The 21505-nt window shown below is 52.1% G+C and overlaps 1 protein-coding gene across 1 annotated transcript; it reads left to right on the top strand.

Moving 5' to 3' along the window:
• The first annotated feature begins 1702 nt into the window (after positions 1 to 1702).
• Positions 1703 to 20993, top strand: LOC136292928 (aryl hydrocarbon receptor-like). The gene is made up of 11 exons (XM_066189217.1): positions 1703 to 1743; positions 1829 to 2022; positions 11685 to 11791; positions 15152 to 15241; positions 16120 to 16243; positions 16489 to 16619; positions 17218 to 17420; positions 17507 to 17616; positions 17870 to 18011; positions 18376 to 19948; positions 20060 to 20993. Exons 1-11 carry the CDS (start codon positions 1703 to 1705, stop codon positions 20198 to 20200), a joined length of 2856 nt encoding a protein of 951 aa, XP_066045314.1. The 3' UTR covers positions 20201 to 20993.
• The last annotated feature ends 512 nt before the right edge of the window (positions 20994 to 21505 follow it).

Genomic DNA, 21505 nt, shown 5'->3' with positions numbered 1-21505 from the left:
CAAAAAGCATCAGGATGGACTCTGCTCACCGGCCTCTGTTGTTCTGGCACCTGAGAAAGTGCTGGGGTGTGCCAGGGGCTCCCAGTGCTGCAAGAGATGGGCCTTGGGGTGGGGGCACTGCTGCTTGGGGCCGTGACAGAACCCCCTGTGCTCTGTCACTGGTGTCTGATCTCTCTGTACCTCGTGGCTGTGCAGATAAAGTCTGTTCTGGTGGCAGCGTCTCATTTTCCGCTCCATGATTCCTTTGTGCTGCTGGTGGCAGCCGGAAGGTGCTGAGGAGAAAAGAGCTGTCCGGAGCCTCACCCCTGTGTTTGGTGATGTATTAAAAGGCGATTTGCTTTTATGGTGCTGATGTTTGTTTTGACCTGAAACCATGTCTCTTCATTTCCTCCTTGACTGAGCATGTGCTGGGAAAAGCGTGGCCCTGGTGCTGAGCGTGTGACACTCTTGTTGTCACTGTCCCCAGCTACTGTGGGCACGCACGGCAGCAGAGGCGTGACAGTGTCCCCCCTTTGAACCCCCAAACTGCCCTGTGGGGTTGTGGGACTCACAGGAAGGGCTACACTCAGCATTGATACACATGGTTGTTAATATCCGACAATTAAAAATTATTACAGAGATGTCTCTGGCCGAAGTAAGGTGTAAACACCACCATATGCCAATAGTATGGATTTCTATTTAACAGTAAATGTGAGAGGGAGAGAGAGAAAAGATAGGAGGGTGGAGAGAAAGTGACAGGGAAGCAGACTGCGCAGAAAAAAATACCACTGCTTTGAAGATTTCAGTGATGTTCCGTTGGTCCTCTTCAAGTCCTTTCAGTGTCTTGCCAAGGTGGTGAGTGCAGACTACATCCATCGACTGGTGAAAGGAAAGAGTCCAACAAACACCATGGCCATGGGGGTAATGTTCTGCTGAGGCTACGTGGGAACATCCCCTGTACCTCCCCTGGGGCGGGGAGCTTGGTCCTGGATAATATTGTCCATTACGAGACACTTGGGGACCCTTGACAGCTTCTGAGATGTTGCAGCTGTCTTCAAGTGAGCGTCGTTTAATTAATAATGGCCCACCCATCGAGATGGGTACCTTCAGTTTATGTGTGAACGTCGCCCGTACTTGGGAACAGAGTGCTCGTAGCTGAGCCATTACGTGGGGGAGGACATTGGCGTGATAAAGATTTACTCCACATCGCAGGATTTGCCTCTTACCAGCCTCTTTCCTTATCTGCATGCCCTTCTGCATCCGGCAGGCCGCTCTGTGCTTTGCCCAGGCAAAGCACCAGCTGGATTGCTGGAGCCATGAGCACCCCCGGTGCAGTCCCCACCTCCCCATCACCACCCTCATACCCCCACCCGCTCATCGCTCCCTGCTCACCCACAGCCCTGTCACACCCCAACTCTCCCTTCAGCCCTCCCATTCCTCATCACGCCCTACTCCTTCCACTCGCCTTTCACACCCCAAACCCCCTCCAGCACCCTTCACCTCCTCCTTAACCCCCCCCATCCTTCCCACCCATCACCCCTTCTCTCCATCAACTCCCACTCCCCCTTCAGCCCCAAATCCCTTCTCAGCTCCATCACACGTCAATCCCCCGCCGCCCCATCTCCCCGTCCATCCCCGTCTCCCCCTGGCCGGGGGCGGGCCGTTCCCGCTCTCGCTGCCTCTCTCCCTGAGGGCGCGGCGCCCGGGCGCTGCCGGCCGGGCCATGTACGCGGGGCGCAGGCGGAGGAAGCCGGTGCCGCGGGCGTGAGTGAGGGCGAGGGGGCTGAGGGGGCCGGGGAAGGGCTCGGGGGGGGTTCCCCTTCCCCGGTAACGCGGCTGTGCCCGGCAGGATGCGGCCGGGCCCGGCCGAAGGCGGCGGCGGCGGCTCCAACCCGTCCAAGCGGCACCGGGAGCGGCTGAACCGGGAGCTGGAGCGGCTGGCGGGGCTGCTGCCCTTCCCGCCCGACGTGGTGGCCGGGCTGGACAAGCTGTCGGTGCTCCGCCTCAGCGCCGGCTTCCTGCGCGCCAGGAGCTTCTTCGGCGGTAAGGGATGTTCCTAGCGCTTCCCCCTGCTCCTAATTCCTGCCTGGAATTGTACGGTGTCCCCCTCCTCCCTCGCCGCTGCATCCTCCTGCAGCTGTGTCACCCCCTCCCGACCTGTTGTTGCATCCCTCGGCAATTCCTGCCCCCATCCCCAAATACTTCGTGGGTTTGTTTCCCTCCACAGAATATTTTTCACTTAAAATTTTTAGGGTTTGGGTTTTTTTTTTCCCCAGAATTTTTACGGAGTTTCCCTCACCAAAAACTTGCTTTCTTTCCCCTCCCAGAATCGTGCTGGTTTTTTTGGTTTTTTTTCCCCCTAGAATTTCTGGGGTTTTCTCCCCACTTTCAGGAATTTCGAATCGATCCCTCCTTCCTTTTTGTGGGATTCCCCCCCCCCTCCCCTATTTTGCATTTCCCCCCTGGAATTTTGATGGGTTTTCCCCCACTTCAATTGTGTGGGTGTTCCGCCCTCGAATGTTTGTGTCTCTGACAGTGTCGATTTTTTTGTTTGTTCGGGTTTTTGGGTTTTTTTCCCTTGAAATTGATTCCCTCCTTCCGCCTCTAATTTTGCTGTTGGGTTGTGGGTTTTTTGGTTTGTTGATTTTTGTTTTGTTTTGTTTTGCGTTCTCTTGAATTTTGGGGTTGATTTCTCCCCCAGCCGCCCTCCTTGGATTTTGAGGCTCCTTCCCACCCTATTTTTTTTTCCCCACCTCAAATTCTGGTGGGTTTTACCCCCTCGAATTTTGTGTCTTTCCTGTCTGCAATTTTCATGTGGTCCCCTGGAATTTTGTTTCCCCCACTCCCGAATGTTTTGTTCTTTGCCTGCCTTAGAATTTCATCTTTTTACCCCTCAGAATTTTGATTTCTTTCCCCTAGAATTGCTTTTCCCCCTTTTCTAGCCCACATTTCTTCACTGTGCCGTCTCCAGCTGCCAGGCTGGGGCTGCGTCCGGCACTGCCGTGGGATCGAGGGGATCTGGAGGGATGAAGTTGATTTTGTTTGTGGGTTCCACTGAAGTAGAAAATTCCAGTTTATGCGGGAGGGTGAGGCAGAGCCTTGTGCCTCCCGGTTGGGGAGTTTCTCCATGGAAGTGACTTTTTTCCCTCTATTACTATAGACTCACTGTGCTGGCAGTGAGCGGTAATTCCGTGTGATGTGCTTACAGTTTATCTGGGAGCCTTTTGGTTTTGGGAATCTTTTATTTTTGGGAACCGTTCCACCGCGCTGAAATTGTGATTAAGAGGAGCCCTCAGGAGGACATTGAGGCATCCCTGGGTTTTCCTGGTGGACTAGCAGTGGCTCGAAAATGTTGCGTTTTGAGGCCACAGAAACGACACCTTTTATTTTCTTTCTTTCTTTTATTTTTCTTTTTTTTTTTTTTTCTTTTCCCCCACTCTCTTTTAACCCGGCTCAAAGGATTGGCAAATGGGTGGTGTGATAAATGGGTATGATTGGTGCTGACAAATTGAAACAGTAATTAATATTTTAAAAACAGGAGTTCAAAATGTAACTTTTTTTTAGGAGAAGAGGGAGGGGAGAGGTCTCCCCCATCTTCTCCAGCAGATGTTCAGTAGAAAGCGGAAGACAGGAAGAAACTTAAGATAACAGTGTCTATGTATTTATCTGAGATAGGAAAGTTCTGGGGAAAATCCAGAGAAACGTTAATTAAAATAAATTTATTGCCTTAGTGTACCAAGAAACTATTCGAATGTGCATATATAGTATTTACTGACATAATATAGGCCTAGTATGCATGTGTAATCAGTGGGTTCATTGGAAGGACACGTGGGGAAGATGAGAGCCTTCCTCCCTGTGACCCCCAAAGGTGGGGAAGACCCCCTAAAAGGGGTGGTGGTAAGAGTGGTGATGAAAATTTTATTTTTATTCGTACACGAGGCTGGACAGGTCCTGCTTATGTACCCCCCTGTATAAATTTGCTTATATATTATTTTTAGAACCAATATTATCTACTATTAACAAATTATTGTAACTTTTAAGCTGCTCAAATTAAACTTGCTGCTACATTTAATTTTGTTTGGGTTTTTGTTTTTGATTAGAAAATTAGGCAGCACATTCATTTATAACAGTGGGCTGGGAAACAAATGGCCTGGGAGAGTTGTTTGCCTTGCTGCGCCTCAGGAAATTTACTCTTCAGAGATTGCCTCGTTTGTTTTGGGTGTCTTTTTTTCCCGGTGTCATTCCATCTAGTTTAATTCCATGGCACCGATTTCCCGTTTGTCCGAGGCTGTGGGACAGCTTTGTGGCAGGGGAGGAGGAAAGCTTCAGCCTTTCAGATGCAAGTAGCGATTGCAGACCGAGCTGAGTCGATAGTGGTTTGAAAAGAATCCTTAAATGGAACTCTGGGCAAGCTTATCAACAAAATAATTGATCTTAAGTGACTCATCTATCTATGTATCTATCCACCCTGCTTGAGTGGTCCCTGAAAGAAGATTGAGGGAAAGTAAAGACAAAATCTGGGATGTGCTTCCATGGATTGTGAGGAGAAACAGCTGGAGCAGGTCTCAGGTGTTGCCCATGATCGCTGACAGCAATTCACCCAGCAGGTTTATGCCAGCCCATCCCCTGCCAGAATAAATAAATAATTATTGATTTATTAATATTAATTGGTTTTAATGTTACTTCACCATCTCAGTTTATGCATAGCTGATACATGGGGCAGTTTTACGAGCTTAAAGGTCTTTGATTTTTATAAGGATGCATTTTTCCTGGGGATAGGATTTTTATTCTTTATGTAGCCCAAAGGGAAGCTGTCCTTGCTGCCCCTCTGCCTGCGTGGGGGCACCACTAAAGGCCTGCAGTTCAGTGACAGGAATCAGAGGATTTAAGGCTGCTCACTGTTCTGTTGTTTAATCTTTGGAGTGGTTTAGAGCTCATCAAGCGCTGCCTTTGCTCAGCAGGGTTATTTACCCAAGCAAACCCTTCCTGAGGCTGATGGGCTGGGTTGGTGGCTTTCTGCAGGGCTTTGGAAGAGCAAAGGACAAAAGCATCCTCTGTGTGTGTGTGTGTGTGTGTATGTACTGATTCCACTCAGTTTTTTCCGCTCAGATGTCTCCAGTTTAACAAAGCAGGAAGCAGCTCAGTGCCAGGTGTGTTCAGCAGCTCTGGAGGAGGAGGGATCTCAGCCAAGGTCTCCTCCTGATCCATGGCAGATGGAAGAGACTCCCTTTGTGATGGGGCACCACTGTCCTCTGTGAGATTCCCAGGTGCCTTTCCCTTCCCCCACTGCCTGACTTTCCAATCCCAAGTTCACACAAGTGCTTCCTTACCGTGAAAGAAGTGAGCACAGGAGGGGGGGAGCAGGATCATGGGAGGGATGGAAACATTGGGAGAGGTGTCCTGCCAGGGAGGAGTATACCCAGCCCATCTGACATCCATCCTGCTGGAGAGGCAGCACCGACCAGAACCCAGCACCAGGATCAGGAGGGCCAAAAGGAGCTCAGGCTGGCTTCCAAGCTGGGGGTCCTATCCAAACATGAGTGCCAGCTGATTTAAAGGCTTGTACCTCCTCCTTTCTCATCCAGGTCTCTTCCCCTACAACAGTCCTCCCAAATGCCTTATTTCTTACCTGCTTTGGTAAACAAATATTTTTAATTCTCATTCCCTGACCTTCCTCCCTGCTCTGCTGGAGGCTCTTTCAGCTCACGGGGTTCAGTCGAGGTGGGACTGTACTGCAGAGCACCTCCCTGTCCCCTTGTCCATGTGCTGCTGTCAGCTGGCTGTGCCGAGGGGTGCACAGCATGTCACACCAGCTGTGTGCCAGCAGCTTATCCCGGTGGTGCCTGGCAGGGCTGCTCTCCTCTAATCCCTCCCTGTTCTGCTCACTCTGCTGGGAGTGGAGGAGGGGTACCTGTTTCTTCCACCTCCCTCACCTTCTGGAAAGGGAGAGAGAGGAAAGATGCTCCAGGGGAAGGTTTCCTGTCTTGCTCTTCGTGAGGGTTTCTTTTCAAAAAAAGAAGATGCCTCAAAGGCACCTTGTCATGTGGCTGTCAGATGCCATCTGTGTAGCTTGGGCCACCCAAACTGCTGGTGGGAGGTCAACTGGCAGATGTCACAATGGCCAGGGGCTTACTTTGGAGAAGTGTCGCTCGCAGTTTGTTCCTGCAGCGTGCTGGGAAGTTCATCCTAGCTGTGCTTCCTACAGCAGGCCTGGCCCTTCTGGTGTGTGTAGCCCCTGCTGGGCACTCACTTGCCCCAGGGGGCCAGCTGGGTGTCCCCAGGCTGCCCTATGCCTGTCACAGACCTGTGCCTGTTCAGTGATTGACCTGTGGGATTTCTCTTGATGGCTCTGAATCAAGTCTAGGGTTTATGAGCTGTAGGTAGAGCAGTAGGAAAAGGTCCGTTTGTGGTGCCAGGAGCTGCATGTTTGAACCCCATAGCAATGGGCTAACCCTGTCTTGAAGTGGGAATCCTCAGAGATGCAGATGCACCTCTGCCTGTGTGCAGCATCCTGCCTGGCTCTCTGGGCAGCTCAGGTGCATCGATGGCTGGGAGGAGAGGGGGAAATACCCTGGCACCTGTTGTGGCCTTAGAAACTTTTGGCTCCAGAGGGGCTTGTTGGCTGCAAAAGTCTGTGGCTGTGGATCAGAGAGTTGTTCTGGGCTCTGTGGGGGTTTGAGCTCTGCATGGATCCGTTCTTTACGGAAGCTTAAGATCGCGTATCCAAAACTTAAGCAGATTTTCTCTCCCATGTATCTTTAAAAGATAACACTCTTATGGAATCTGGGGACTTGGGGATTGTCCCAGAGTCCTGAGTCCTCTTTAAATCGTTGGTGGCTGTTGTAGGATCGATCTGCAGCCTCGGGGCTTAGCCTCACCCTTTGAACTGCGATATGAACCCAAGTTGTTATTGCTGGAGCTATGGTGGCCCAGGAGGTGCCTGAGCTGCAGTCAGGAAAAGTGCTTTTAATTGTATAATTATCATAGACTATAAAACTGTGCCCCTGAAACGTCTGCTCACGGATGAGGGCTCGAGATGGGGTGCCTGGGACTAACGCGGGACTAAGCTGCTCATCCCTTCATTTGTGTGCCCTCCCTCCTCAAGCACGGTGTTAGCAGTGAAGCCTAAGGGCTGGTTTAAGAAAAACAAAGCCTGGTCCTGTGATCACCGTGTGCTCTTAATTACCTAGCAATGAGCTAACTCAGAGGAGCAATTTAAGGTGGAGAAGTCTTGTGACTTCCCTTAGGTCGGCAGTTTTCCTGCTGTATGCTTTCCTTGCCGAGTGTTTTTCCCTGACTCTCAGAAAAGCAGCTGGTGGGAAGCTGTTGGAGCTCCCTGGGGCTCAAAGCAGGCTCCTGGGGGCTGCCTGCTCCACTACCTTCAGGCAACTGGACTGTCTCAAGGGCGCCTGCAAAGGCAGGCAGGGGAGCAGGGCCGGGAAGAAACTCCATGCTGAGGCTTTGGGCTGGGATAATCCTTCCTGGTCTAGTGGAAGGTGTCCCACAGTAGGGGAGTGGAACCAGCTGGTGTTTAAGGTTCCTTCCAATCCAAACTGTTCTATGATGGATGCTAAAGCTCCTGAGGGAGGAGCTGTGGGAGAAGGAAGGTTCAAACAGTTGATGATGCTGCAGGAAGAAGGAAAATCTGGCAGGTTCTTGTCATCTTTGTCCTTGTTTAAACTCCTGAACATGCTTCTCCCTTTGAGACCCAGGTGACACAAGCAAAAGCTACATGTAGTAAAGGCCTCCTTGCTTCTAAAAGTGCAGTGAAATCTTTTAAGAGGCCATCCATTATTAACCACAAGTGTTCTTGGAAAGTGAGGTATCTGCATCATTCAGGCAGGGATAAATAATTCATTTGTTTAATGAAATTTTTGCCAACAGGGAGCTCTGGCAGGTACAAAGTTAAGTAAAACAGTGGTATCCATTATGAATTAGCAAATGGGAAGTCAGGAAGTATTTGCCAGTGGCTGGAAAATGGGCTTTGAGCAGTGCTGATGAGAACCCAACTGATGGTCCAGCAAGGCAGGGAGAAGATGGCTCTGTGGCCTGGCATTGGCAAACCTGTGCCCACTTCCCTCACCGTTTACATGATGTTTTCTAAATTTCCAATATTTTCTCTTACTAGCAATAAAAGGTAGGTAAAAAACAATGTTGAGGGATTATTTGATGTGAGGGGGGTGTACCGAGCAGCAGAGCTGCAGGTCCTTCTGCCAGTGAGAAAGGGGAAGCTGGGCAAGTGGGTGGGAAAGGGAGACCTGGAGATCCACTTGTGAGAGCAGAGACTTTGCCATGAGGTAAGGGCAGCTCTTCAGGGGATTGGCACAAATGACAGAAAAAGAGAAGTGGATTAAAGGCAGTCTTGTTAAGAAATCAATCAATCCTTCCCCTAGAGTGGCTGGTACATGCTGGCGTGTTTGGCAGAAGGCTTGTAGGGAGCACCATTACCAATATCCTTCTCTTTCCCCTCTCCAGAACCTGCTCAGACTGACAGTGGCCATGCAGATGGCCCAGCCCTCTCCTGCAGCTCTTAAAGAGTCAGGAAGCAGTTTAGTTTCCTTCTTCATCAACACCTGGAGCAGGTTTGGGATCGAGTTGTTTAATTTTTCTCCTTCGCAGTCAGTGGCTGATGGAAACCCTGCTCCCACCAAGCTTTTGCTGTGTGGAGAGAAGGGGGCTGGGAGATACCCTCTCTAAAAGGTGAATTCCTGCTTGGTGGTGCAGAGATTTCCTAGGTCTGCAAAGCCCTGGCGGGTTCAGGAGTTCACTGGCAACCCTGATAGGCAGCAAGGTGTCTCTGCAGTACCACGTGAAACAGATTCCCAGGCTGGGAAGCACCTGGAGATAGAGGGAGGAAACCCACCTCTGGTGGCCCCTCCTGTTCTCCTGGTGACAGCACAGGGCCAGCAGAGAGCTGGTGAGCACTGTGTGTGAGGATGACCACGGGGCAGGGAGCTTCCTCCTGTGGGGAGGCAGGTGTGGGCAGGGAGCTTGCTCCCCAGATATGGGAGAGATTTTCTTCCTCTCAGCTACAGGCTTTTTGTGGCCAAATAGCTTGCAGGGCCTGGCAGGAGCTGTTTCTTGGAAGAAATAGCAGTAAAGTTATGAAAGCCTCACTGCTTTCAAATGACTAGCTTCTGTCTCCTCATCTTTCTCCCTCCAGCAACAAAGGTGACACCTGTGGCCAGGGAGGGAGCCCAGGAAAAGTCAGTTCTCTCCTTTTTATTCTCCTCTTTTTTTCTTGCAAGTGCCTGTCCCCAGTTATGCAGCGAGGGCAAAGGCTGCACTTGGCCTTGCTGCCCTAGGTGAAGGAGAGTGCTGTACCTGGTGTGTATCCCACCTTTCCCGGTGCCCAGCATCGGGTGGGATGCACTCAGCAGGGAGGATGTGGCAGTTATCCGCCTCCTTCTGCTCCGTCAGCCTGATGTGCTGTGACAGTTCTGCTGAATTGCTGACCCCAGGGGCTGCACAGGGCTATTTATGGACACACAAAGCCAGGGGACACCAGGCAGGATGCCAGCCTGGTGTGGCCGCAGCCAAGAGCCCCTCCTCTTTGGGGATCCTTGGGTGACTCGGACGGAAAAGGCGCTATTTGGTGAAGTTCATGGGGAACCTCCATGGGAATTCTGGTCTATCCGTCGCACCCCGGTGGTTGGATCCTGTTTGGTGGCAGACATCCCCACGGAGGACAGTGGGCTGTCCTCTGTTGTTAATATGTCTCCTCTGGCTCCACAGCCCAGATGCTGATAGCAAAGCCTGTAGGCAGCGGTTGGGATCAAGATTTCCATTTGCAGGGGCGATATCAAACCATTAAACCAGAACCCTGAGCAGAGGGCAGCAGCTTTAGCTGCTCTTCTGTCAGCCAAGTTTATTTTTATCACTCACCCCCAGCACAGCAGGCTGGGAGCTCACAGAGGAGGACTGGAGACCTTGAATAATTCATGCTTAGCTCCTGCATTTTGCTCCCAGCAATCAGAAAATCGAGTTGCTGGAAGGGTGCTGGCACAAACCTGCTCTTTGTCCCCAAAGCCTGACTCTGGAACATCCGCCTTTTGCAGCATCTGAGATCCTTCAGGATCAGCTCTGTGCAGATGGAGGAGCTGAGTTCCAGCAGCTGCTTTGGCAAAGCACAGGGGGCGCAAAGCCTGTTACAGAGCCTGGCTTTGTCCATGTGCTGGTGGCTGTTGCCTTCTGACTCGCTGTCCAATTGCTTCCAGAGTCTACTTAATGCTCCCATAGCCTCTGAGCCTGGCAGCCCTGCAGTCCAGGAGCTGGGAAAGGCAGATCCATGAGAGCTCTTGCTCCCTCTGCGCTGGAAGGCCACAGTGGTGCCGCAGCTGGTGTTTCACACCTTTCCTCCTGGATCCCAGTGGGAGCAGCTGGTTTACCAGCAGCCAAATGTTGTCCTCTGTCCTCGTGGTGCTGGCAAGAGGCTTCCCAGCTTTCCTGTGAGCTCCTCTGGACAGGCCTGTTATGCACAGGCTTGTTGTCATCTTACCCTTTAATTATTATCCACATCAAAATATCCCCAGGAATCGTTCTCTTGGGGAGTATAGAACAAAATTTACAGGCACATCTTTCAGTTCAGCTGAGTGACAGATTCCCTCATGCGTGTGGATAATGCATCGACCACTGTTAGATCTCGGGTGTCTGTGTCTGGATCCATGTGTTTTCCATGTTGTTTTTCTCCCACTGTGAGCTGTAGCTTGCCTTAATTTGGTTGAGTAAACCCACTGTGTTGCTGAACTGTAACGAGACATCACTGACTGAGCTGTGTCCTTCAAAATGGCACATTCCTCATCCTGGGCTTTGCTGCAATGCCTCATGTGTAGGGCAGACTTCTGCTGCTGTTGGCCAGCATCTCTCAGGTGGTCAGGAAGGCCATGGTGTGGCCACAAGGCCAGGGCAGTGACTGTCCCCTGTGCTGGGCATTGCTGGGGCTGCACCTTGAATCCTGTGTTCAATTTTGGCCCCTCACAACAAGAAAGACATTGAGGGGCTGGAGCACGTCCAGTGAAGGGAACAGAGCTGGGGAAGGGTCTGGAGCACAAATCTGATGAGGGACAGCTGAGTGAGATGGGAAAGGAGGTCAGCCTGGAGAAAAGGAGGCTCAGAAGGGACGTTCTTGTTTTCCACAGCTCCCTGACAGGAGGGGGCTTGGCTCTGCTTCCAGGGACCAAGGGATAGGGCGAGAGGAAATGGCCTCAAGTTGTGCCAGGGCAGGTTTAGTTTGGGTATTGGGAAAAATCCCCTCACAAAAGAAGTCAGGTATTAGACCAGGCTTCCCAGGGCAGTGATGGGTTCACTGTCCTGGGAAGTGTTCAAAAGACCTGTGGCAGTTGGAGGCATGGTTTGCTGGTGTTCTTGGCAGTGCTGGGGAATGGTTGTGCTCTATGATCTTTCTGCAGCTTTAACAATTCCGTAATTCTATGACTCTGATGCCTACCTGCTTTAAGGATCCCTGGATTTAACTGCTTTTTACTTGTAGATTGTTAAAAGGGGGGGAAAAGGAATGGGGAAAAAAAAACCCCAGACTGAAACAGTTGAGGGTGTTTGAAGGGTGGGGAAACATCCTGTTAAAATCAGCTCTTGTGAGGGGCAAAGCAAAGGGCTCCGACCGCGTGACTGTCCAGCTTTGCAGCATTCCAGCCGTTACAGCAATGTATCCTTGCAGCACTGATGTCCCTTCCCTTTCCTTGGTGCAGTTGCTCTGAAGAATCCTGCTGCCAAAGAAGCCCAGAAGGACGGAGCCTGTGGAACTGGACCAGCTCCAGGCTTGGCAGCAGTTCCAGAGGGTGAGCTGCTCCTACAGGTTAGTGGTCCTCCCAAATGCCTTCATGGGATCTTCCTGTTGTCCATCTTCCAGCTCATTTGAGTTTTACCAAAAGCAGGCTGTTCTGTTGCTGATGGCAGGTGATTTGTGATTTCATGTGGTGTAGCTCACTGGGCAAAGGTTTAAGACCTCCAAAGGTCCCTGGGACAGAAATCGTGTTTCTTCTTCCCTGCTTTTCCCATTATTCCTGGAAAAAATTGCGATCTGTGAATAGTCCATATGTAGGGAACATCTTGCTGGATTTCTGGGCATGGTGATTCATCTTTTCTGCTTCTCTGCCCTTATGTGTAAATGTGCCAGAGGTGTAACATGGGAACCAAACTGCGCAAGGTGTTTGAGTGGTGTTTTCAGCATGGGCACACTGATCCTGACTTAAGGATATTGTCTAGATATTGCTCATGAAAACAGAGAAGAGAATGTCGTGGAAATCTCCCCTGATTATGAGGAAGTAATGTGTGACACTGAGCAAACAGATAGATGCTGATGGGCCGTGTGCTCATTCCTGAAACACAGGGTAGGTGGGTGTATCTCAGGAGCTCTGTTTTTCCCAAGTGGTCTCTTTTGGGGATGCTGGAGAAAAGGCTGGTAATGCTGCAGCTGCCACGATTTATTCAGAGATGTCAGGAGGTCACCTTCTGTCCCCAACCTTTGTGCAGAGAATGGGAAGAGGTCAGGCTCTGGCATCACAAGGTCCTGCAAGGACAGAGGTCTGCCATCCCCTGCCCAGCACCCGGGCACAGGCTGTGGCACTGTCCCTTGCCTGCCTGGCTGTCCTCCAGCACAGGCTGAGCATGCTGGGCAGCCCCAGCTCCCATCCAAACGCTCACTCAGCACAAAGTGTAATTACTGTCCTGCCTGAGAGCTGAGGATCTCTGTGTCTGGTGGGAGAAGGGCTGAGGCCAGTCTAGTTAATAACCAGAGACCTGAGAGTTTTCCCTCAGAATGTACCAAAACTGCTCAGCAGGGCTTGCTGGAGGTTGATGTCCCACTCATGAGCTCCTCCCACAGCTGGGTAACATCCTTTTAGAGGTACCAAACTGGGTCTGAAAAGTTGTTTCAGCTCTCTGTGTCTATCTGTATTACCCTGGATGTGGCAGGAGCTCAGAATCTGTCTCTGTGCCCCCAAGGAAACATTCCTCCAGACTTATAAACATACTTCAACCTGGTCTGTCACCTCTGATGGCCAAACATCCTTTGTCTCTTGGTCTGCTCTGATTCTTCCCCTGTCCTCCTCTGAAGCTGCTCAAAGGGTTAAAGTGCATTTGGTAGCACTAATTAACCTCTGCAGCAGATTCCCACACACTGAGATCAACCCCAGTAAATAGAGAGAGTATTTGTGCCTGGAATAAAGGGAAGGAGAGGGGGGAGAAACTCTGACCTGGACAATGAAACAGGAGTTGGCAGCAACAATAGCTGGACTTGGCTGTGACTACATGCCGGGCCCTAATTAATGCTGATGTCTGTACATTATGAAGTGGGGAAAGCAGGCCAGGGCTGGCTGCAGTGGCTTCCCTGCCAGGTTAGTGGTGCAGGATGGTTTTGGCTCTGAAAAGCCACAGGGCCCACACTGCAGGAGCCCTGCCTTCCAGAGAGGTCCTGCTTTGTGCTGCCATAGTGTCCCCATGGGGATCTGTTGCCCTTAGGGAGGGGTGGCCATGTGGTGGTGTCAGGGCAGTAAAAGCTCTTCAGCTTCTTGGAAGATAAACCAATGATTTTCATGGTGTTTCACTGCCTCTGTTCTTGGGCAGCACCATGGGCTTGAAGGTGTCTGCTGGGTAACTCTGGGGATTTTCAGAGTTGGGGACACTGAGCCACAGAGTGAAGTCTGCCAGCTGGGCTCAGGGAGTACTGCTGTGGGGCTGCTCTCAGCCCTGGCAGGGGGTTGACGAGGTCTCCAAAGCACTGGGCTCTGTGCCACAGAGGCTTGCAAGGGTTGGTGCTGTGCCTGCAGCACTTCAGGATGCTTCCCTGGATCCTGCCAGTGCCTGTGTCAGCAATGTTCTGCCTGTGGGCTCCTGCCTGTGGGCTCCTTCCTGGTGCCAGAGACCAAGGATGGAAAGCCAGGGCTCCTGGAAAGGAGCTGCACTCCCAAACTTGTAGGCAAGCTCCTCTGCCCCTTCTAGTTTTCTCCAGGTGTAAAGGACACTATCAGCCAGCACCCTAGTCCCTTCTCACGTGTCCTGTCCTGCCAGCTGTGGGGTTTTTAGCTCAGGAAAAACATTCAAATTACTTGCCAAATTTATTAAACCGGTAGCAATGAGCCCCTCTTGAGTAGGACAGAGGCTCTGATCAGCTCAGCCCATTCCTGCCAGGAAGCCCAGTGCTCCCTTGAATGTGGACTTTGCAATCCTGGAGCTTGAGGAGTGGATGGAAGGGCCAGTGAACAGTGAAATGTCTAAGTGTGTAACATTAAAAATGCAATGGAGACTTCAGATTAATGGCTGCATTTGCTCTTCTCTGTGGGGAGGGCTTGGGGCTTCAAACCCACACGGGCACAGCAGCTTTGGGTATTTATTTTGTGAAAACAGAGCACAGCATTCAGCCCTAAGGAGTGTGGGTTGTGCATGAACCAGGTAGTGCTCCAGAGGAAGTGGTCTTGGAGGTGATGATCTTAGAGGGATTCTTCAGCCTAAATGATTCTGCGATGTATTGGCAGAAAGGAAAATGTGCTCTGGGGTCACCCAGGGATTCTGTGGTTTTTGCCCAAGCTCAGGCACCAGACTCAGCCTGAATTCCCTACTGCTTTGGAAGAAATTGGCTTTTCAGAAATCAGATTGGTTTTGCTGCAATTTCAAATCCAAACCCTTAGGCTTTAGCTTGTGGCTTTTCCATTTCCACTTGTTAAGGCCCTTTCAACACTGGCCATTTTGGGGTGAGAGCAGGCAGGGAAGTAAACACCTTCCTTGGTCTTGCTCCTTGCCCATGGACAGTCCGGGCACACCATGGTCCTTCACCCAGCCACTCCTCTGGAACCTGGGATGGCCACACACAGCTGCCAAGGCCCTCAGGGCTGTTGGAAAGGCCCATTTCCACCAGAATGGACCAGTTTCTGATGGTGTCCACTTTCATCCTGCAAGCAGTTCAGAGGTTTTTATTTGCTCCCTCCACAGGATGATAAATGTCCAAAGCTGAGTCTGAGTGAATGCTCCCAGAATGGAAGGACAGTTTTCCATCAGTCTGGATTAGGATATTCTGGGGCAGCTGTATAGAAGAGCTGTGTGACCTCGGAGAGGCCATCTGTGGCGGCACAGCTGCCTGCTGGCCAGACTTTGGGTGACCAGTGTCCTGCTGGAAAAGTGATGTGATTGTGGCCTGTGCCTACTGATCTCTCTCCTACAGGCTCTCAATGGCTTCGTGCTGGTGGTGACATCAGAAGGGCTGATATTTTACTCCTCGCATACAATCCAGGACTATCTAGGATTTCATCAGGTTGGTGAGACTCTGACTTGTTGTGGAGAATCGATTTTTCCTTGGTGGTGCAGAATAGTTGTCTGCAAGGGATCACGGGGTCCTAGGGAGCTGTTTGGGGTTTTTCCTTGGTCTTGGGAATTTGGACCCCATATTGGCAGACGTGGTCACTGGTAGGTGACAAAGGACTTCATCAGCTCCATAGATACTTTCCAGCAGCCATGTTGATGTGCCTTCATGGTGTTCATGGCTGTGGTGAGATGTCTGGGGTTCCTTGACCAGTTTGCCTGGGGCACCCGCTCAAATCCTGGTAAATCCCAAAGGGTTCCAGCACTTTGGGCACCCAGGTGACCTGGAGGGCACTAGATCAGATTTACAGGGAAGTGGGACTTACCTGCAGTCCTTCAGCTGTTGTGGTTTGGTGCCACCCACACACAGCTGGCTGTCCCCAACACCTGCAGTAGATGAGACCTGTCCACCTGGGCACAGGGAACAAGTCCCAGGCCGTTGTTCTCCTGGGAGCAGCCTAGAGATGGGGTAGCCTTGCTGCTGTTTTGTTCCCAAATCCGTGTTTTTATCTCATTTCTTAAGTCAGCACTAGGATTTTGAGTTATGGCGATGTCAGAGGGAAGCTGTGTTGGCTCTTTAGGCTTCTGTGGGGAAGGAAGTCAGGTCCAACATGGGCAAGGGGTCCTTAGAGCCAGATGTGCTGTCTGTTCCCACCAACATCAGTTCTGGGGGAAAGTTTCCAACCTCATTTAGCCAGGGACCCATTTGAGCCCCAGGGAAACTGGATAAGATAAAACCAACTGGGGCTGTGATGGGCTGTTCCCAGGCCGGACGTGAAAACTGGCACCGTGGCCAGGCTGCAGAGCTCACAGCTGGCATGTCCCCTCTAGACAGATGTCATGCACCAGAGTGTCTTTGAGCTGATCCACACCGAGGACCAGCCGGAGTTCAGGCGCAACCTCCACTGGGCCCTGGACCCACCACGCGCTCCTGAGGGTGAGCCTTCTCCAGCAGGTAAAAGCAGGCTACCATCCTGAGTGGCACAAGGCGTGTGGTTCTCCAGGGATGTGGGGAGCCCAGCTCACTGTCACCACTTGCACCCATGTGGCTCAGGCCACAGCTTCATCCGAATGTTGTGGCCTCCCCCCAGTTTCTGTTGCTGCCCTCAGCAAACTGCTGCAGTGCCCAGTGCTGGGGACCTCCAACCCTCACTGGGGTGAATCCTTGCTCGTTCCTCTCTCAGTCCCTCTCTTCCACAGCGGGGAAGAGTCTTGACCCTTCTGCTGTTCTATACAAGCCAGATCAGCTGCCCCCAGAAAACTCCTCCTTCCTGGAGAGGAGCTTTGTGTGCCGCTTTCGCTGCCTCCTGGATAATTCCTCCGGCTTCCTGGTGAGTACAGACCCTCCCCAGCAGGAGAGGGGCACGTTCACCACAGGGGTTCATGCCACTACCAAAACCACCCCCTGCAGAGATCCCGTGCTCCTTTCTGCCACGTGCAGCACCTGCCTGTCTCAGCAAGAGAATTCCCGTTTTTCATAGGTTTGGCTTGTATGTACAGCATCTCCCTGTGAGTTTTGTTCCTCTCCTCTCAGAAATGCTGAATCTTGAACAAAAGTGCTTTTCTTTCCTGTGTTTTGCTTGGTTTTGTTGTTAAAAGCATGTCTTAAGATCAAGTAGATGGTCATCCCTCCTTCTCTCTAGACTGGAGAGCACAGGGTGCCCAGAGAAGCTGTGATTGCCCCTGGATCCCTGGAAGTGTCCAAGGCCAGATTGGATGGGGCTTGGAGAAACCTGGGATAGTGGAAGGTGTCCTGGCCCATGGTGGGGGACTGGAACGAGATGACCCTTAAGGTCATTCCAAACCCAAACCACGCTGTGATTCGATGATTCTATTTGCACCAACTCTGCAGAAAGACGTCTTGCTTTCTGTGCAGCTCTCATCCTTCTCACTTTTCTGCGTGACACTGAGCTTTTCTTTTCTTCCTAGGCTTTAAACCTTCAAGGCAGGCTGAAATTCCTTCATGGGCAGAACAAAAGATCTGAAGATGGCTCTGTACTGCCCCCCCAGCTTGCTCTGTTTGCCATATCCACACCCCTGCAGCCCCCGTCCATCCTGCAGATCCGAACCAAGAACATGATCTTCAGGACCAAGCACAAGCTGGACTTCACCCCCTTGGCGTGTGATGCCAAGTAAGCAGCAGAGCTTCCAGTGCTCCATTCTTGACATCCCACCCTAGCCCTGCCTCTGAGCTGGGTATGCTCTCTGTGTCTCACAGGGGGAAGATCGTCCTGGGCTACACCGAAGCAGAGCTGCGGATGTGTGGCACCGGGTACCAGTTTGTCCACGCTGCTGACATGCTGTACTGTGCCGAGAACCACATCAGGAGTAAGAGTCCCCTCCCTGGTCACTTGTGCTGATGAGTGGGCTGGGACTGGGGCAGCTCTGTTAAGCTCAGTGGCTCTTTCCCCACAGGATGCTTTGCTATGCTGCTCCTGTCACTGCAGGGAGCTTGGAGTGGAGTGGAGGGAGGGGTGTTCACCTGCATGGTGTCCCCTATGCCTGCCAGCCATGCTGCCGCTGTTTCCAGCTGGAAAGGGCAGTGTGCCATGGTGACAGCCCTTATGCTTCCTCCTGGCAGTGATGAAGACGGGGGAGAGCGGCCTGACGGTGTTCCGGCTGCTGACCAAGGACAACCGCTGGAAGTGGGTGCAGGCCAACGCACGGCTCGTCTACAAGAATGGCAAACCCGAGTACATCGTGGTCACACAGAGACCCCTCGTGTATGTGCCGGGGCTGGCATGGGCACAGCCTGGCTTTTTCCGTGGCTCTGGGATGTCCTGAGCAGGGCAGGATGTTGGATTTGTTGTTGCTGCTTGTGCCTTTTAAAGGAGCAGCTGTGGGATTCTGTGCTTGGTGCTGTTCAGCCACATCCCTGTCTGCAAGGCCACCCCTCAACAGGGGTGATGTGTGGTTTTGCTGCAGATTGTTTGGGGGTTTTGTGTGTGTGTGTGTTTGTGTGAATGCCTGCTGGCTGTGGCAAAGGGCCTTTGGCTTGTAGGGATCACAATTGCCCATGGCAGAAGCACATGTGGCATGGGTTTGTGCATGGGGTATCAGCCACAGTGTCCTCTTCTTGCCCTGCAGAGATGAAGAAGGAGGAGAGCACCTTCGGAAGCGTTCCATGCATCTTCCCTTTACCTTTGCTACAGGAGAGGCGCTTCTGTACCAAAGCACTCACCCTCTCCCGGGCTTCCCTGACCTTTTCCAGAGTAAAGGGAAACCCAGGAAGTCCAAGAAGCCCTCCCGCAGCCATGTAGGATGCTCCCAGAAGAATGGCATTGGCCCTCAGTCTCTGCTGGGCGCTGTGATGCGACAGGACAAGGCAGTGTATGCCTCACACCCAGATCTCACTCAGAACCCTTCCTTTGGCAGCACTTTCCAGCTCGGGAGTGTGTCCTTCCCAGGTGCAGGAGGGGATGCCTGGAGTATGGGCACAGCTCCAGTTTCTTCAAGGGGCAACAGCCTCCAAGAGAAGCTGCTGGATTTGCAGCAGGAGAATCCTCTCTTGGCCACTATGGACTCGCTCTCAATTAAGAGTGATGAGAGCTGTTCCAATGAGCTCTTCAGTGCTTTGGAGGGCCTGGGCTTGAATGCTGAGGACCTGGAGCTCCTGCTGCTGGATGAGAAAATGGTGATGGTCAGTATGGACCCAGACCACACTGAGACCCTGTCTCTGAACAAAAGCCTGGCCAGCAACCAGTTTCAATCCTACGTCCCCAGCCGCCCAGTGGATGAGCATGAGGGAGAGCAGCAGGTCTGTCCCCTGCCGGGTACATCCCCCAGCCCACAGGGAGGCACTGCTCCATGCCACACAGAGAACAAAGACTCAAGGTGCCACCTGGTACAGCATGCAGGACAGCCCAGCACTGCCCTGGGCCAGCCCCCCGTCCCGCTGTGGGAGCTGCCCCTCAGTGCTGTGCCAGAGCTGCTCCCGGAGCTGGCTGAGCAGGAAGAGCTGTCCAGTGGCTCCCAGTGGGGACCAGCTGGGGAGGAGACTGTGCTCCATTTCCTCCAGCCAGCGCAGGGCACCCCGTGGGACAGGGCCCCCAGCTCAGCCCCAGGAGTCCCTTGCCCACAGGAGCCACCTGGGGCCCAGCTGCTGCAGGGAGCCTCCCCAGCTGTGCAGCCCCCTCAGGAGGATGCCCATCAGTCCTTCTCCCTGCCCAGCCAGTGCCAGGACTGTGTGGCACTGCCCAGCCGGTGGAAACACTGTCACTTGCTGATGAATGGGGTGTGTGGCACCAGCCCCAACTCCTCTCCACACCCCAGCCCATGGCAGGACTATGTTTGCCCACTCCTGGGGTCTCCAGCTCAGCCTGGCACTTACGACCTCAGCCAAGACATGATCTCCCAGCCCCAGGGCTGTTTGGGCCCCAGGCCCGGCATGCCTCCACAGCACTTGAACCTGAATGGATTATGCAGCATGGAAGCTGCTGGCACTGGGGACTCCTTGGAAGAGATGGCTTCATACCCCAGGTGTTTTCCCCCTTCTTACCAGCTTATTCCCGAGAAGCAGCTGAGCCCAGTTCCCTCCGTGCCCCAGCACCCTTTCCCCAGCCCAGCTGCAGGGCACTTTGGGAGCATCGACAGCCCTCCGGAGACACTGAATTCCCATGGGGGACACGCCTCTGCACTGAGCCGGGAGGGCAGGCACAGGGTAAGGGCCTTGCTCTACTCTGGGCACAGTGTTCTCTGTGCTGGTAATCTGCCCAGACAGTGCTAATAACCCCCTGCAAAGTGTCTCACCACTGTTCTCTCTCTCTCCTAGCCCCGCAGCACCTGTGGTTTGGACAGCTCTCCCATGGGACTGGCCCAAGACTGCCCAGTGCTGGGGGGAAGCCTGGCGCTGCCCTGCCAGCCTCCGCTGCCAGATCCCCCTCATGCCTCCAGGGGGGACTTCTATCTCTAGGAGAGACAGGAATGGACAAAGCAGGACTGTTCTCTGGGGAAGGAGCTACCTTTGAGCTGCAGATAACAGACATTCCCCACTGCTGTGCACATCCTGCTGGTGCTATTGATGTTGGTTGTTTTGGCTCACTTGGGGGTTTTTGGCCTTTTCTCAACTTCTCCCCATCCTGCTCCCTGTGCTGGTGTCCCTGGCCTGGGGAGGGACAGCAGCAGGGCTGGAGGACAGATTTCCCAGGGCACTAGAGCAAGCTGAGTTGTGGTTGCAGGCCAGCCCAGGAGTGCAACCAAAGCTTTGAATTTACACGCGTGATCCAGCGTGGATACCAGCCTCATGAAAGCCTGTCCTAAAGAAAGAGACAGAAAATGTTTTCACTTCTAGTATTAAACTTCCTGCCATCCCTGCCAGGCACCTGTGGCTGTGGCCATGTTGTACAGATACTGCTTGTTTTGTAAGGAAAATGAGCCCTGTATGGTATTCTTGGCGGTGTCTGGTCCTTCCCCACCCCAGATTTCCCTGTGTCCCAGGTGTTCCTAGTGTTTGGGATCCAGGTTAGAGCTCCTGTAGCAAACAGCCTGGGCTTTGCTGCACTGTTCGAGACATGCCCAGATTGGCTGCTAAACTGGTTTTCTCTAGGTGCTGGCCTCTCAGGTACCCTCAGACTTCAAGTCTCAAATTTTTTCAGTTAAAAACCAGAAATTTCAGCAAGATAAAATAAGTATAATGCTACTTAATTATAAGTACTGAGAGAGTGATATCTTCCCACAGGAAAAAAAAAAAAAAAAAAAAAAACAAACCACAGCCCATATGTGTGTATATAATACAAGTTGACAGATTTATGCCACTCCAGTGGAAAGAAAATACGGCTTCTAACCATCCCAAAGCAGCATCCTGTGGAATGGGATGAAGAGGTTGTTTAAAAGATCAGAAACACAGTGACCCTTTAAGAAACCTGACAAAGCTCATATCTCCTCCTGCTTGCCCAGCTTTGGATTCATGTGAATTCTTATTGGTTTTGTTTCAATAAATGGTTTTGGAGCTCCTCCCTGATGTTTCCCTTGCTGGTTGTGTCTCTTTACCAATCTGGAGCATGTCAGGGTTTGCTGGCTGCAGTATTGGAGCCCAGGCCTTGCCACTGGTGATCTGGGACACAATGGGTTGGAAGGGATCCTAAAGGAGCACTTGGAGCCTTTGGGATGTACACAGTCCGTCTGCCAGCTCCTTCCATGGATCTTTGAAAGGAACTGGGAAATGTGACAGACAAGTGTGAGTGTATAAAAAAAAGGTACAATGTTTATATATTATAAT

This window comes from Chamaea fasciata, unplaced genomic scaffold (genome assembly GCF_029207755.1).
Source record: "Chamaea fasciata isolate MVZ Bird 193981 ecotype frontalis unplaced genomic scaffold, bChaFas1.0.hap1 SCAF_8, whole genome shotgun sequence".
Taxonomy (NCBI): domain Eukaryota; kingdom Metazoa; phylum Chordata; class Aves; order Passeriformes; family Sylviidae; genus Chamaea; species Chamaea fasciata.
The sequence above is the reverse complement of the archived record's forward strand: the minus strand, read 5'-3'. Positions and strand labels throughout refer to the sequence as shown.